The 17,282-nt window shown below is 36.1% G+C and overlaps 1 protein-coding gene across 2 annotated transcripts in view; it reads left to right on the top strand.

Moving 5' to 3' along the window:
• The first annotated feature begins 94 nt into the window (after positions 1–94).
• LOC146450144 (BRISC and BRCA1-A complex member 1-like) overlaps positions 95–17,282 on the top strand; it is a 20,139-nt gene continuing 2,951 nt past the window's right edge. The window contains exons 1-9 of one of the 2 annotated variants that reach the window (XM_085100690.1): positions 95–245; positions 5,948–6,038; positions 6,368–6,447; positions 8,146–8,213; positions 10,384–10,495; positions 11,205–11,295; positions 12,835–12,859; positions 13,709–13,832; positions 17,093–17,179. In XM_085100690.1, the coding sequence (XP_084956816.1) occupies positions 168–245; positions 5,948–6,038; positions 6,368–6,447; positions 8,146–8,213; positions 10,384–10,495; positions 11,205–11,295; positions 12,835–12,859; positions 13,709–13,832; positions 17,093–17,179 (756 nt within the window). In that variant the 5' untranslated portion in view covers positions 95–167. The remainder of the gene's footprint in view (positions 246–5,947; positions 6,039–6,367; positions 6,448–8,145; positions 8,214–10,383; positions 10,496–11,204; positions 11,296–12,834; positions 12,860–13,708; positions 13,833–17,092; positions 17,180–17,282) is intronic. The other variant, XM_085100691.1, reaches the window with a different exon arrangement.

Genomic DNA, 17,282 nt, shown 5'->3' with positions numbered 1-17,282 from the left:
TTCGATGTCCCCAGAGTCTTCCCGGCGTTGCCCCGCTGACCAAAAAGCCTGAAGACTCTGGGTACGAGATTGAGTCTTCCCAGTCTGAATGAAATCCAAGATGGCTGCCGGTACTCAGTGACTCTAGTCGCTTTCTTAATTACTCATTTTAAAAGCTAGCATTGCGCATGGAGGTCGTTGGAATTATGATTCAAAGCATTGCTGTTCTTTTTGGCATTAAATGGAGTCAAGATTCATCAAAGAAGGTTTGAAACTAATAGTGTTTTCACAAGTGTAGTTTAGTGTACGACCAATAATTGTAAGCTTTGTTTTTTTAGTATTAACGCTTTCCTTGAATTATGAAAGGAAGCCAGTTGCAAATACTAATGTCAGTTACTCATCTTGGTTTTATGTCTTTATCTGTTCAATTTAAATAACATACAAATACAGCTCAATCTTGTGGTATAGACAACAAGTATACATCCTTGCTCTTTCTTCCAAACCATTTGTTATTGTTGCATATTAAATTTGCCATGGAATGGTTAAATATATGGTTCAGATTAAAACTTACAACAAAGAAACTGTGAATTGTAAATTCCAGTGTACAGTAAAGTTCTGATTGGTTTGGGTACAAAACAGCTGCCTCAAAATCATATTTTGTTATAGCTGAACAAATAATATGAAATATAATACGTTATTTAACCATGCATAGGAGATTAAACAGAGTTAAATAGACTATTTTATACATATTTTGCAATGGAATAGAGTCTACCTCCAAACCAGTATTTTAAATTTATCTATTTTGTGATGGCCTATTTTATTCATATTTTTGCTGGAACTGGCCATAACCAGTATGCTATCTGCTGAAAAATATAAATAACAATGTTGTTATCTTCTCCACTGCTATTCATGATCAGTGAATACTTAAGGATGTTGCCAATTTAAGGTATCTTTAACTTTCAAGAACAATTTATTTTAAATTATTATACTTTAGATCCAGTAATTATTTAACTTTCAAGAACAGTAAGTACATGTATCAATAAATTAACAGTCCTTTGTCAATAATTATGTTGAAAGCCAAACAGCTTAATACAAAATGCAAGACTCCAATATATACATTTATGTTTAAAGAACATGTTTCAGTTGTCCATTATTTTGTAAAAAAAAATAAATAAATAAATGTTAATTTATGTTTAACCCCAATAATTGGAAAGGAGATTGAGAAAATAATAAAATGTTTCTGAGGGCACAGCTATTTATATTAGTTTTGTCATAATTGTCATTCATATTATGAATTTCATTTGGACTTAACCTCCACACAGACACTTAATTCCATGGCATTTTATACAACAATGAGTATAATTACTGACATAACTTAATTCAGTGGACTTCATGGTCCCTCCATGGAATGTGGTACATTAGATTGTCAAGTACTCCATGGAATTCTATGGACACACCCGATGGACACTCCATGAAGTTTAACAGAATCCCATGGACGTCCATGGAACTCCATGGACATTCCATGGAACTCTATGGAACTCCATGGACACTCCATGGCATGCTATGGAACTCCATGCAGGGCTTCTGATATTATGCGATGTTGCGATTTCGCATAATTGACCTAAAATCGCAACAAATCGCATAATACATGAAATATCGCAGAATTTGTACAAAAACGCACAATTTAAGAAAAAAAGAGCAAAAATCCCGCTCAATGTTAAGTTCTCCGATAATTTAAATGTTATCTCAAGGCATTTTTTCTTTCAAAAGGCGTCAAAAAGCACCGGGAAGCGTTCGTTCGTTGAACAAACGAACAAACAGGCATTCTATGCGGCATTTTACATGTTGGGGACCTGGTGCTGGTTTTCAAAATTAAACAAGTGATCATTGGCACGGAATAAACAATCCTTTTATGTAAATACACCAATCACAATAGATGTCATTTGATTCCTTCTAACTTGTGTTGTTAGTATCAGCATGGAAACTGCTCGATAGTCGCTTGCAATATGTAGTTATTTTGATTTAATTGAAACAAATTTCCTCAATCCTCATTATGGATAAGTTTGTTGTTAAAATGCCGAACACTTCTTCGCAGGAAAAAAAAAAAGATCGCACCTTCCTGTAAATATTTCGGCGAAAGACAGGGCAAGAAAGTACCCCGAAGGAACATTTCATGATGACGATGGTCTGCAACGTAGTGGTTGTTCATCTTCGAAAGTTTGTGGTAGACAAGCACCTTGAAGCTGAGTCACACAAGCCGAATGTGGAAAAAATGCGGGTGGGAATCAACAAACGTTGAAATGAGGCAACAAATGATTTATGTCAGCCATTTGTTCCTTCCTTTGTGCTCAAATTGCTTCTTGAACAGCAAAAAATGAATTGTGCTCCTCTTAGACCTAATAAAACAAGGTTAAATTAGCTAAAATGAAATCGCATAATTTGCCGCATAATAGACCTTTCTTGCCGCATAATGAGACGTAAAAGTGCCGCATAATTTCCAATTTTTTTTTGCACCCTATCAGAAGCCCTGCCCATGGAACTCCGATCCACAGACGCTCCATGGAGTTTCCATGGTATGGAATTCCATGGAACTTGGAATTCCATGGGGTTATTTCGTACGGGAATTGTACCCATAAGAACAGGGTGGTCAGATTGATGATGTTGTGAAAGAAAGGAAGGGACCGAATGTTCCATTTGTTTAAACACAAAAATGTGGTCATAATGACGAGGTAGTCTAAGGCGGGATTCCACCGTAGCTGAAACTGAAAAGTTCGGTGAGCTTGCATACCATGTAGCAACCATTTGTATTTCAAATGGAGTTGCACTAATGTTAATTTCATGTGCATGTACTATAAGTAATTGTTATCACTATTGTCTTACAGGAGTGGTCAGTATTCTCAAGTGGTGTAATTTTGGCTACACCATTTCTCAATTTATGTTCATTAAACTGTAACAAATAATTATACACATGTACACACGTATACGGTAGCAGCACCAGAGTTCACTTAGATACAAATCCCTTATCCATAATACATGTACTACAAGCCATGCATGTTTACAATTTTTTGAAATCACATAACTGCACAAAATGTACAGTCTTGGTAATCCCTCGCAGTATACATGTGTATGTACATGGAATTGTTGTGATGAGCTGGTGGCCTGAAATGCATTTTATCGCACAATTTGTTTATAATAACAGTGTATATGCATGTACAGTCAACTCTCTCATAGGGACCACTTCTTGTAAGTGACCACCTCCCGTAAGCGACCACTTTGTAAACAACCGTTTTGTTTCTCAGTTAAATGCTGTTTCAAGAGCTCTCTTGTAAGTGACCACCACTCAAATTTCTTAAGGGACTGCGACCACTTTTTAGGCCAGAAATTACACATTCTTTCGTTTTCTGTTTTCGGTAAACGACCATCCAACATAATTACGTATGATCGTTAGTAAAGCAAATTTACTCAGAAGTGACAAAAATTCAATTTTTAATGACGCTACCCCGGACTGCTGACAGATAATAACAGTTTACAGACAGAGAAGATGGCTATAATTAAATCAAGCTTGGCCAGCGATTCTCGAAAGTTACTGTCAGGCACTCTTAATGTTCCAATCATACTACTTTTGGTGGACATCAGTCAAAGAAAGCCCTTCAATTTATGCAATGCCCTAGCTAGCCCTTGAGAAATTAATAAGTGCTGCATATGCAGCACAATAATAATTATTATAATTATTGTTTTAGTTAGTCAATTTATCAAAAATAATAATAATAATAATAATAATAATAATAATAATAATAATAATAGTAATAATAATAATAATAACAATAATGAAAATGATAATGATAATGGAAATAATAATTAACGTGTAATCCAACTTAGCTAATGTGGGGTCATAATTACTAAGAGGAGACAAAAAATAAAATTAGCATCTGCATTCCTTATTCAATCTCACTGTCTTATTGTAATAAAGTGTACTTCCACTGAACAAGTTGTACAATGATGTAAATGTGAATAACTACATGTGCACAATGACGGGAGATTTACAAAATGCTGGTCCCATTGATCTTTGCTAAGCCACCCCCTCCCCTCCCCCTCCCCACCCCCCTCTTCAAATGGCAACCTGGAAAAATTACTGGGAAATATACTGAAGTTTTATTTTGGCATCATTTTAACAACAATGCTAGTGATTTCTCATGCGGAGATTGGGCGTGCTTTATTTGAAAGAAAACAATATAATTTTGAGGGCTAAAAGTATGCAAGAAATAATCAATTGCCTTGTGAAATCACACAGAATATTGCCTACGTGTAATACTTACATGTACATTGTAATAAGTAAAATTAGGGGGAAATCAGTGAAAGAGTAAATTAAAGCAACAATCTGCTTAGGGATAAAAATAAAACCTAAAAACAAACTTTTTTATGTCCACAAAACACATACACTGTAATTATATCGTATTACATTATTTTATATTTTTAACAACAAGCTTGGGATTCTCAATATATGCATGGTTGGAAGGGCTTTCTTCTGAGGAAACCCTGATCTGCACTTGCCAAGTTGAAATCTGTTTTTGGACATCCATGGGAAAAAAGTAATGTTTGCCTGAAGGAAATATGACTTCCTTTAAATCAATAATTGATTTAATTTATATGTAGTATTTAAGGTTGATCTCTAGACTGAAAGTTATATTTTGATGCAATGTTTATTATTATCCGATGTTGTTGCTCCAGATCCAAAGTTTTTATTCCAGGTGCAAACTTTTTACTCAGTTAGCCCTATGTTTTTATATTCCTGGCCCCATGCAGTTGTTCAAAGAGCGGATAATTTTATCCACTGGATTAGTCGCTATGAGGCAGATAATTTCCCTATAGCCGTATAATTTGTGTATAAAGTAGAAGTGTCTGTCTTATTTAAGTATGAGAATGTGTGAAAAACTTACCAATGAAAAGGTTTGGTTGGAATACATTTTTTCCGCTGGATAGCAACTTATCCACGGGATAAAGTTATCTGCTCTTTGAACAACTGGGGCCTGGATTGTAATCCAGTTTCTAAAGTGGAGTCCTAGGATATGGTCAGTGCATAAGGAATGCAAGTGTGTAGTTCAACCCAAAGAAGACAATTCTATATATAAGTTATACATATGCAATAATTTTTTTATCATTTGATAACTTGTAGAAGGTGGACCTTGCATGTTTTGAATGATTTGAAAACTAAAATCTCTGGGAAATTTTGTGTATCGAAGCCAAGAAAGTATTACTCAACATCATCTTGATCAGGAAAAACCTCATTTGCATTTACTTTCAACACACAATTTACATTATACAACCACAAGAGTAGTTTCGTCGGAAGACCTCGTCAGTTGGTCCCCATGTTTGTTTTAAAATGCATGTTCGTTGTAAACCGCCATGGCATTTTAAAATGCGAACATGGTAACCAAATGGCGAGGTCTTCGGACGAAACTAGTTTTGTGGCTGCATATGTAAATTTTGTGTTGAAAGTAAGTGCAAATGAGCTTTTTCCTGATCAAGTTGATGAAACAAAAATGGCTTTAATTTATAAATTAACCGTAAGCTGCAAATTTTTGCATTTTGTGGTTAAATTTAATGATTTTTTGTCCATGAATGCTTCTGAAGGAGCCGTACTGTATCAGATAACATTTTGGGGGGTAAGGCAGATCAGGAATGAATTTTCCTGTTTAACCTGCTTACGAGCCTGGTTGGTTGGGTAATAGCTGCTAGTACCAGTCGTCGGTCTTCTGAGATTAACTTTAGTGTATGGTACATGTATGATGGGAGGTGATGTTAAGTTAGAATTTGGTTACAGTTTTGTGTGGATCCAGGATGGAAAATGGTCAGATATTTTACAATAAATATTTGTTGAATAAATATTTGTTGAAATTCTTCTAAGTGGAGACACATACTGAATAATGTAACTCTATATAGTTACATGTCTTTAATTTCAATTTTTAAGAGAATTAACAAGAAATCAACAGTATATACACATGACTGGAAGTGGCAAAGACAGCAGCTACTAGAGAAGAACATACTAGAAGTTCAGGAATGTAATATATGTAATATATTTTAAGATTTATTGTAGCTCTGCCATTGATTTTGGTCTCATGTATACTTTGTTCTTTAGTTACTTAACTGAGGGAGCCCATTCCTTGTAAGCCCGGTGGCTTCCCTTGGGCTTCCTTGCCATAAAGTAGTTAAATAATAATAAAAAATTTGTACAATTTATGGCAAAACAATGAACTCAACTGAACTGAATGCCAAGAGTTAACCTGACACTGATTGGTGCATATAATGTGGTTTATTTTATTATATTTTTGCTCTAAAATTAATTTTATCAAACCAGTTTAAATGTGTAAATGATGTGTTTCTCTTACAGGTCTTGAAGTGTCAGTTGTCATATTGAAGTGCAAGATCCCTTTTGTTTCTTTAGACCGATACTTCAAAGACTCACAACAGGTTAGTTCTTAGGTTTTATTCTTGGGTTGCCCAAAGGTCAATTACATGTAATTTTATACAGAAGGTGAAGCTTTCCAAACAAGGCATGAATTGGCAAGAAAACAAGAGACAACTTGTAATGACTGGCTTAATATACCTTATTTATTCGATTAACCGCCCTGGGCGCTTATTTAATTTTGGGCCCATGAGGGTGGGCGCTTATTATTTTCCCAACATTTTCAGCAAGTGAGAACACTTTTAGAGAATAACAAAACAAGGGAAAACAAGTTTATTTCGTTTCAACAAGACAAAACAAAGTGTGTAAGCTAACATAGACAAGCCATAAACAATATTAAAGTTCATTGACAACTTAACTGACTCTCCTCTTACTTCACTATGGGCTAGTACAGCATTTTGTTGTTGTTGTCGTTGGGAGAGGGTGGGGTTGGCCCTTATTCGAAAGTGGGCGATTAATCAAATAAATACTGTACGGTAATTTAGACCTTTGAGCTCTCTGCTGGGGGTGCCTTATGAGTAGCTTTGCATTTGGTTCCTTCCTGGACTGTGAGAAAGGTCATTTTTCTTGCTTTATTTTCAAGCCTTTTCCCCTCTCAGTGCCCTCCCTTTGGTAAGTATCAGGTTCGCAAGTATTCCACTGACTGGGTTCAATGTGACGGTTCCTTTGATGAGTTTAACAACTGTAATACTTGGTATGTGAAAGGAAAGCATCACAGATGGAGGCACTCAAAACGTTTTGAAAAAGAAATCGCAAGATCAAATATATGCACCCTGTTGTCAGGTGCTAAGGCCTACATAAACATCTACCCCAGTAATGGTTATGCCCTCCTACATCATGTTAATGTTAAGGACGGTGCCTATTACAGTGATACCAAAGTATTTTTATGACTATACAGGAAAAACAGATATTAGGAAGGGCCATTGAAATCCAAAAAGAAAATTGGGGGTTGCCACGCATTTTTCAGAGATAATTAAGCAACAATTATTCTAAAAAGCCATAAAATACCAAGCAATGTATGGCATTTTTTTCCAAATTGAAGCTTTATTATCCCTGAAAAATGCATGGTTACCCCCAATTTTCATTACGGATTCCAATAGATCATTTTGCTAATAAGTTTTAAACTGCTCAAAAATATCCCTGTATTTGCAAGCACCACCCATAGAAAACCTGAGTATCTCTAGATGTGCAGAACATACGCACTTGTAGGTTTCAAAAATGATTTCACTCTCAAATGTCAAATAGAAAGCTTTTTAGCAAACTTCAGATCCTAAAAACTCGCCTTAAAGGATGCTTTTTACCTATTGAACATGTCCTACTCCGTATGCATTCCATTATTAGAAATGTATGTAACAAGAAGTAAATGTTGGATTGTGTGTAAATGGTTGTTGTGAAATAAAGTTGATTAAAATATAAATAATTATAATGATATATTTCTTGATTTTTTTTAATAAAACAATTATTATTCTACTCATGCTTGTTGGATATGTGGTTATTAATTAACCAACTTGGTACTACATGCCTCCTTGGCTATCTTTCATCACATTTGGTCACCCATCTAACCCTTACCCTAACCTAACCCTAACGCTCCATATAGTCACCCTTACCTTACCGTGAAGTATATGCCCAATGTGTGCTCGTGGAATAATTGATAATTATGCAAAATCTCACCTGCTAACATTATATTCTGCACCTCTTTGTAGATCATGTGTTTGGATTTATCCCCAGAAATGAAAGCCATGTCCTTTCAGTGTAAGAGTGTGCCAGAGAGGTATAGAAATTTTTTGTGTCTAATTTCTCATTTCCTAGATAATGCTGAGTCAAAACAATTTTTAATTAATTTTTAACTAATAACCTTCAAGCTGAGATCATGAATATATATATAGTTTTAGCATGTGAGGTTTGGTCGTGATGGCATTGAATGGATTAGAATGTAAGGGCCAATTTAGACTATGCAACTTCTGCTTATGACTGTCTTAAAACCCTTTGATCACCAACCATTACCCAAGGTTTTCCAAACATTCACTGAATTTGCAAAGTGATAATAAACAACCCCGTGTGCAGTAAAAATACACAACTTACAGGGTAAAAAAAGGGAACATCCCTTTGGTTTAAAATAGAACTTTAAAATTACTAATTATGGAATAAAATACAACACTTGGTAAAACTTTAATTTTCTGTAGCACACACAGCTTGTGTTGTACAAAAAATTGTACCCATCTCTTGTCATTGCACGTTGCCTACTCCTACGATAACAAGTGCACACATGTAGCAAATCAACAGCAACATTTATTGAATAAATAAATGACTTTATTTAAGTGTCGAAGTATTTAGTGCTGTACTAGCACTAATTGGGGACCCTATAAACCAGTGAAATAAATATGCAAACTGAAAGTATCATTTTGTTAAAGATCCCAACTGGCGGTTGGCTATTTTACAAAGCGTGGCCTTGGAGCGGAACTTGAACCTGGGGCCTCCAGATTTTAATTACACGTCCGGCGCCCCTAACCACTAGGCCACACCACCTCCCACAACACAACATTTTGTGTGTCCATTGCTATAAGTTCTTGGTTTTAATTCACACAAAGGAAATTCATAGTGTAGACTTGGCATCAGCATTAGTCACGAACAACTAAAAGTGAAATTGGCAATTTTTTAACAATTTTATCTGGCAGTATATTGCCTTTAGGATATTGTGATTTTAAACTAAATCAGTTTATAGGTTCTTCAGACCAAGCAATACAAGCAACATTTTCTTACAGCTTGTCGGCAACAAATTTTGTTACAAGTTCTGATTGTTTGTTGCCCGTATAAATTACCGCACTCTTTATGCACAACAATTTTTTACTAAAATGAAAAAAAATATACAATAGGCCTTATCACGGTTTTCGACGCCATTTTGACGGGTAGGCAAACAGGCTTGAAATAACAGTGTTTGTATGGAAATCCAATGTCAAATAATTTTTATAAAACATCGCTTCTGAAAAATTCATGAATTAGAAACTTTTGGCACTAGGAAAAGGATTTTAAGAACAAAATTAGAGGGATGTAGCTGTGACAGAAAGCGTGCAGTCGTGTTTTGAACTTTCCAAACATTTGTCTGTATAGCGAACCAGCCGTGAACTGCTACTAAAAAAAGGTCGCGGGAAAAAATACAGGGAAATGTATGGAAAGTTCAAAACACGACTGGACGCTTTCTGTCACAGCTACATCCCTCCAATTTTTTCCTTAAAATCCTCTTCCTAGTGCCGAAAGTTTCCGATTCATGAATTTTTCAGAAGCGATGTTTTATGAAAATTATTTGACATCGGATTTCCATACAAACACTGTTATTTCAAGCCTGTTTGCCTACCCGTCAAAATGGCGTCGAAAACCGTGATAAGGCCTATTAAAGAAAATGCCATTCTTGTTCCCTTTGAAAGGCCCTGTAATAAATATTAACAATAATAAGTCTTTAATGATCTTCAAAAGATAAAAATACATATCTTAAGTTACAGAACAATTTAATAATAACAACAAAAATAGATTAAAATATATAAAATGTATAAATATCCGAAGCCCCTCTACCTCTCTATTATTTTTACAAGTGCTCAAAGACATACTGAAATGCGCACGCGACTCTATTAACAAATGATAGTTTGAAGCTTCCTGTGTTTACCTTAAGTATATAAAAGTATCTCTCCTCAAGGAGTACAGCTGTAGTTTGTGTGCTTCACATTAAGTAAAATTCCTTGTAATGGAGAGTTCTTTCAAGAGGCCTTTCTAAAAATCTGAATCAATGTCCTCTTTTTCAAGTTCCCTGATATCTACTTTCTATAAAAAAAATACTTGCGTTTATAGCAGTGGTCTAAAAAATGTTGAATACTATTCGAAGTGGCTCCGTATACTGCATACTTTAGGCACTTAAATTAATTTTCTGTGGCTTTTTTTTTTTTTTTCAGGACAATATTTCAACTTGTTCAAAGATCAGTAGAAATCTTTGTAAAAACCAAGTCTAAATTGAACCCCAATCACCAGTTTGCCATCTTGGTTTTGGATGACAAAGCATCATGGGTAAGCGAATATGACCGCCGTTAATTGTTGCAGTGTCACCAATTTTCTGTGTGCCTTTGAATAGCGAAAAAAACATACAGTATCGATGAAAATCACTTTTAAAATAATGGCTCAGTAAATGTTAGCAATTACTTATTACCCTATGAGTATACAAAAGCTGGTATTAAAACAATTTATTGTTCGTTTTTTTCTGGGGATGGCTTGGATGCAAACTTTATTACAGCTTGAAAAACTTTGCCAATTTTTTCAAGTTCTTACATGTTGTTTGGAGATCTGAAATGATTACGGTATTGCTCAAAACTGATTTATAGTTTGTTCTTTGTGAGAGAAATACTTAATATTTTCCTTCCGGTGCTCTCTAAACAATTTCATGTTAGGGGATCCAAAGGTCCTATGTTAAATATTTGACTTGCTTTGATAAAAAATACAGCAACATCTCCATGATGGTTCCCCTTTAATTTAAGTCCTGAATCAAACATCAGTGAGATTTCTGTCCTACATTAAACATCGCAGACAAATTGGAGACTTTCTGTTTCTGTTTCTTTGAGAAAAGGGAGGTCCAAATCCCCTGGTACCCCTCCTTGTATATCTATCTCTGCATTGTTTTTCCACACCACACCTATACCATTGTTATTTTAAATTCTAACGTAATAATTTAATAATAAAATTAATAATAATAATAATAATAATAAAATTCTTCCTCTGTTAGTACAAGCATTTTACAAGTGATGTGGAAGTTATCTGCAGTACTCTGAATCGCCTTAGTCCTGAGGAAAAACTTCTATCACAAGATGAATTCCGTATCCTTTGAGATATTCATCACCCATTTCTCCTAATTTCTTGCTTTTCTAGTTAGCTTAGAACTGCCTTTGCACTTCCTTCTGATACAAAAATATGTTAAGGCCTCGCTGGGGCTGATCTAGACATGGTTTCACTCCCCCCCCCCCCCCCCTACTTACAGTGTCAATTCATGAACAAAGACGATATTTGCGCATGTGATATCAGTTAGTGTTAATGCTCAACATTGATTGGGGGGAGGGGGGGGGGAGTGGTTAGGTTAATGAGTGACTTGAGGACGGTGCCTATTAATACTGAAGTATTTTTACGCCGTTTATGACTATGTGGGAAAAGCAGATCTTAGCAATCCAAAAAGAAAATTGGGGATAACCACGCATTTTTTAGAGATAATTATGCAAAAAGTAATTCTAAAAAGCCATAAAATACAAAGCAATGTATGGCATTTTTTTCCCATATAATTTGAAGCTTTATTATCTCTGAAAAGTGCATAGTTACCCACGATTTTCTTTTTGGATACCAAGAGCACTTGCTGAGTTCTGCTTTCTCTGCATAGTTTTAAACCGCGCAAAAAAATATTCTGTATTAGTAAGCACCACTGATAGGAAATCCGAGTATCTCAAGATGCACAAAACGTATGCGCAGTAACAAAAGTAGGCACCGTCCTTAATGCAAAGATATTAATGCTGTCGAGGCAGAGTTTAGTGGAACAAAAATTCACAAAGAGCCAGGTGTCCCTAACTCTATAGGCCAGGATTGCAGTTCCAGCACTCATCTCTCCTGGCAACATGGAAACAAAAGAATGGAACCCAACCCGTCTCCCTTTTGTGGATGCAGTGATTTAAATCACATGCAGACCATAAGTTATCGCTGGCTACTGTATTTGTTACTTAGAGAACAATTAGTGAGTTTCTGCAGCAGGACAGCTGAAGAAGGACGACGGCAAACTGTTCTGTGTGACTGTCATAACAGCTGACTACGCACAGTAATTATTCCTGATTGTAACTTGCCTGAATCTCAGCCTGTAATTTTTGCGTCCTAAATAATTAAACAAATTCGAGTCAAGTCAATTTTCATTGTTACCAGAAAAAGATAAAAAAAAGAAAAGAAATGAAGGAAGAAAAACATTTTGAATACTATGAATACAGTCCTTTATAGCAAAAGTCCGTAGTAGCGGGAATTTATTTCAGTCAAACGTCTGTTATTTATTTTTGCCGGGGATTTAGCTGCTATCGGGGTGTCCGTAACAGTGAGGTGTCCGCAAGGAAAGAGTCGACTGTATTAAGTGAAGTTTGGGACACCCAAAAATCTAATAGAACTAATCGAGTAGGTGCCCCACAGTAAAGAGTATGAGAAAAATGAACATGATGACAGGCAAGTTCAACTGAAGAGTTGTGTCTAGTACATAAATGTATGTAATAATTTATTATGTAATTACTGTAGGTGTTTCAGGAGTTGTCAGTAAATATTCAATATATATTGTAATTTAGGGTTTTGGTGTCAGTAAATGTAAGATGTTTATTACACCTTGACTTTGATCTTAGAAATGTGCGACCTTTTTGAGGCAGTGTAAGTGTTAACTTCTTGAATTGTCAAATAATAGACCTTCTTGAAAAATGGCAACCGATTTATTATTCTTTTCAATTTGTGTTAATTATTCCCACGTACCTTATTTTACATGAGCAAGTAAAATAAATGACAAAATTGAGCGACATTTCGGAGTTGTCATGACACCATTGTCAAGTTCAAAATGACGACTTCTAAACGTCGTCCAATAGGCCATTTCCGAGTTGCTTTGAACCTCATTGTAAAAGCGAGGTTTTTGTTATAAAAATTAGTTTTCATTCATATGCAAACAAATGTAATTTTCATATGAAAAACTTTTCACTTAGCCTCGCTATCATAATGAGGTTCACAGCAACTCAATAATGGCCTATTTTGCTTTAATTTTTACTTGCTTATGTATTTAGAAACCTTTATATTTATAAATTTTGCACATACTTGTAAGACTAATTATTATGAAATTCAACTGCATAATTTATTGGCTGCAATTTATGAAAAAGATATTAATATTCTTTGATTTGCTACCTTAAATTCTGAATGGAAGCCCCCCCCCCCCCCCCCCCCCTTTCCAAAATCAAGTGCGGTAATTCTCTGAAGCAAAGACCCTTCTGAAATAAAGCCTCCAGCATATAAACCTGAATTGTGTCAGCTGACTAGTTTTAAAAGTCTGTTTTGAGCTTTTTTAGTTTAGAGTTGAGCCAAACCAATTTTGAACAGAAATTTCATGGGCTTGGATCCCTCAAGAAGGCCAAACTTTCCCCCAAAACTAAGCTCTGCAGCTCAATAGCTCACATGCAGAACCTAATTGTATTCTGGCAATTTTTACCTTAGTTTTTTTTTTTTCACTTGTTGCAGAAAGGAAAACATAACATTACCAGAAGTTGAAGATATCTTGCTGCCTCCTCCGTTTGTTGTCCGACTTATTTTAGTGTATGGACGCTCACAATGTATGCCTCAAATGTCTCCTGAAGCCAAGCAGGTTTGTTTAATATTTTCTTTCACTCTCTGTACGTACTTTCAAGAACGAAACCTTATTTTAAAATGTATTGAGGAGCAAGAATGAGCAGCTAAATAGCTGTCTGGATTTCATCTACAGGCTCAAAAGTTAGAACCACCTTGCACAGCATAATTGACAGCACCACAGGAAAGTACTGCTCAGCAGCTTTCATTTGAATGGTCATCACACTACGTATTTCATCCACAGGCTTAAGGCTTAAAAGTTAGAACCACTTCAAAATGTACTGCATTCAAAACACCACTACGGGAAAGTACTGCTCAGGAACTTTCATTTCAATGGTCACACTTTCGGATTTCATCCACAGGCTTAAAAGTTAGAATCATCTTGGGCAACACAATAAACAGCACCACAGGAAAGTACTGCTCAGTAGTTTTCATTTGAATGGTCACTCTTTAGGATTTCATCCACAGACTCAAAAGGTAGAATCACCTTGTACGGCATAATAAACAGCACCACAGGAAAGTACTGCTCAATAGATCTCATTTGAATGGTAGCCCTTTAGACTTTCATCCACAGACTCAAAAGGTAGAATCACCTTGTACAGCGTAATAAACAGCACCACAGGAAAGTACTGCTCAGTAGCTTTCATTTGAATGGTCACTCTTTAGGATTTCATCCACAGACTCAAAAGGTAGAATCACCTTGTACAGCGTAATAAACAGCACCACAGGAAAGTACTGCTCAGTAGCTTTCATTTGAATGGTAGCCCTTTAGACTTTCATCCACAGACTCAACCTTATTTCGCATTTTTAATAACGTAAACAAACGGAATTGGTTGACCTTTGGGTGCTGAACATAGCCAACTGCCATCACTTCAGGTGCTCACCGGTCATTTCACTACACTGCCGATTAATTTGAAATGGGAATATTCTCTTATGTTTGAGCTCAATTCAGTTCTCACACCAGCCTGTGAACAGACTCCCAAGTGCAGTTTTGGGCGAAAAGAAAACTCTGTGAGCCGGGCGAGCAGAGCCCGGTTTGGAGGTCCCCTCTCGGAGCTCGATTTTTTTCTTCGCCCTATACCCCACTTGGGAGCCTGTTCACAGGCTATTCTCTCACCAACAGTGTGAAACGAAGAAACAGCTAAGACAATTTTCCACCCCAACTCACTTTCAGAACGACAAATAATCACATTTTTATAGCTAATGTTGTGTAGCTCATTATTAGGAAATTAACGCTCCATTTTACAGTGCGACGCGCCTTACCGTGGCCGCCCAACAAACAATTTTTACAAGTTAGCCATAAAATACAAAACGACATGTTTTTTTTTTTAATAATTCGTTGTTGCATCACTTGCCTGTTGGACTTTCCAAGGAGGCGTGACCGTTTATCAAAATCGCGTATCCTGATTGGCTAACCTGTAAAACAAGTTTGTTGGGTGGCCACGATAAGGCGCGTTGCACTGTAAATTAACGCGATTTTTTACTGTCAGCGTTCATTTCCACGCTATTAATTAAGTTTCATCGATTTTTGCTGTGCCTTTGAGTAGCAGAAACATGTTTGTATCGATGGAAATATTAAAATAATGGTTTAGTATTGTTAACAATTATCATAACAGTATACATAATCTAGTATTTGTTCTCTTTTCCTGCGAATGGCTTGGATGGAAACAGTTTATAACTTGAAAAATTTTGGAATTTTTTTTCAACTTCTTCCTGTGTATTTTCGAAAATTTGAAAATACATTGATTTATAGTTTGTTCTTCGTTGAAATAATGAGTTAATTTTTTCCTTCCGGTGTCCTACAAACAATTTTATGTTAGAGAAAATTAAAGACTCTATGTTAAATATTTGAGTAGCTTTGGTCAAATACAGCTAAATCTCCGTGAGAGAGCCCCTTTAATTTCCATCATTTTAATCTCAAATTCTGTATCCAACGCAGACATTCTTAACACCTAGAATGGTCACTCTCAGAGGTAGAAATCTCAAAATCTGCCTCATGAGTTTCCGCCGAGATAGAAGGGAGCTTAAGCAGCGACGACGGCAACGGCAATGAAAACGTCACCTGGAAATATCACTTTATTTCATTTGTGCTACTTCGCGATTATTTCAACTCGCTCAACTTTTACAAGAATGGCGAACTAACCAGGAACCAAATTGGTGGGAGTGGCGTACAAGTTAAGAAAGAAAGTGAAAAATTCACCGCGGTGCGTTCACGTTCTCCACAAAACCTTGAATGTGGTCATTTCACGTTGTCGTTTAGCAGAGGACGACAAAGAAATGTACCAAAATGAAAAACGCACGTACAGAGCGATTGTGTTTGCTCATTAAACCTATTGTTTTGCGGCGTTGTCGTTGCCGTCGCCGTCGTCGTTGCTTAAGCTCCCTAGATAGTGAGTCGTCAACATAACCATTCTCCACTGAAAACGAGACCTCCTTAAAATTTCCAGACTTCTTGAATCATTCGTATTTCAAAGCCTCCTTGAATTAGTGAGGAGGATCTTTTCGGCTCCACTGAAATAACTTCTCCGGTAAATTTGGTAACCAGTTCATTTCCCTCAATTTAAAATTTTACACCCTTTTTCGCGTTAATTTCCTTTATTAGCAAGTAAAGTTGCCCTCAATTCGCGTTAATTTTAAGCCCCATCCACACTAATGCGTTTTCGTTTGAAAACGTATACTTTTTGATGCGTTTTTGCCTATCATCCACACTAAAACTCTCGAAATCGTCGATGAAAACGGAGACTTTCGAAAACTGTTTCAAAAGTGGAGACTTTTGAAAAAGGAAATCGTTTTGAAAACGATCCTTTTCTAGTGTGGACAGGTAAAAACGGAGACAAATACAAAAACGCTAAGTGTGGATGAAAATATTTTGCTTCGTTTTCGCCGCGATGATAACGGATACTTTTGAAAACGCGTCAGAGTGGATGGCTCCTCAGATAAACACAATCATTACGTAAGTAATGTTTAAAACACGAGCAGCAATGTTTTATTGGGATTTAAAACCACGAGGAGCTGTCAGTTTTTTGAACGGCTTCAAAAACATTGCTGGAAAAGCGTGTGTCAAGAGAGTTCCTAACAATGATGCTTTTGTGAACGTTGGAAATTAGCATACGAGAAAAACATTAAACACCACATACTAATAAGGAGGAGGTTTTCTCGGGTTTTGAAACCACTGCACGTGATGTTTTATCGACCATTTGATAGGTCAATGGGCTTATGAATTATTAATGAATTTTTGAATTTCCTATAATAAGGTAATTCGATTACTGTTGTTTGCAGATACTCTCTTCACTGCTAGAGTCTCCATATTTCTTCCTCGATGTCTTGTATGCCCACGAGCTGCCGTCGGAGCTGAATCTTTGTAAAGTAAGTAAAATGGATTTTAGAGACAATTTCTGGGGAGGAATGACTTTGTACACCGCACAGGGTCCGAGTGGTAACATTTCCAAATTTCACTGTTTTGATAAAG

The sequence above is a fragment of the Pavona decussata genome, unplaced genomic scaffold, assembly GCF_977016875.1.
Source record: "Pavona decussata unplaced genomic scaffold, jaPavDecu1.1 SCAFFOLD_489, whole genome shotgun sequence".
NCBI lineage: Eukaryota > Metazoa > Cnidaria > Anthozoa > Scleractinia > Agariciidae > Pavona > Pavona decussata.
Note: the sequence above shows the minus strand (reverse complement) of the source record. Positions and strands in the feature narration are given on the sequence as shown.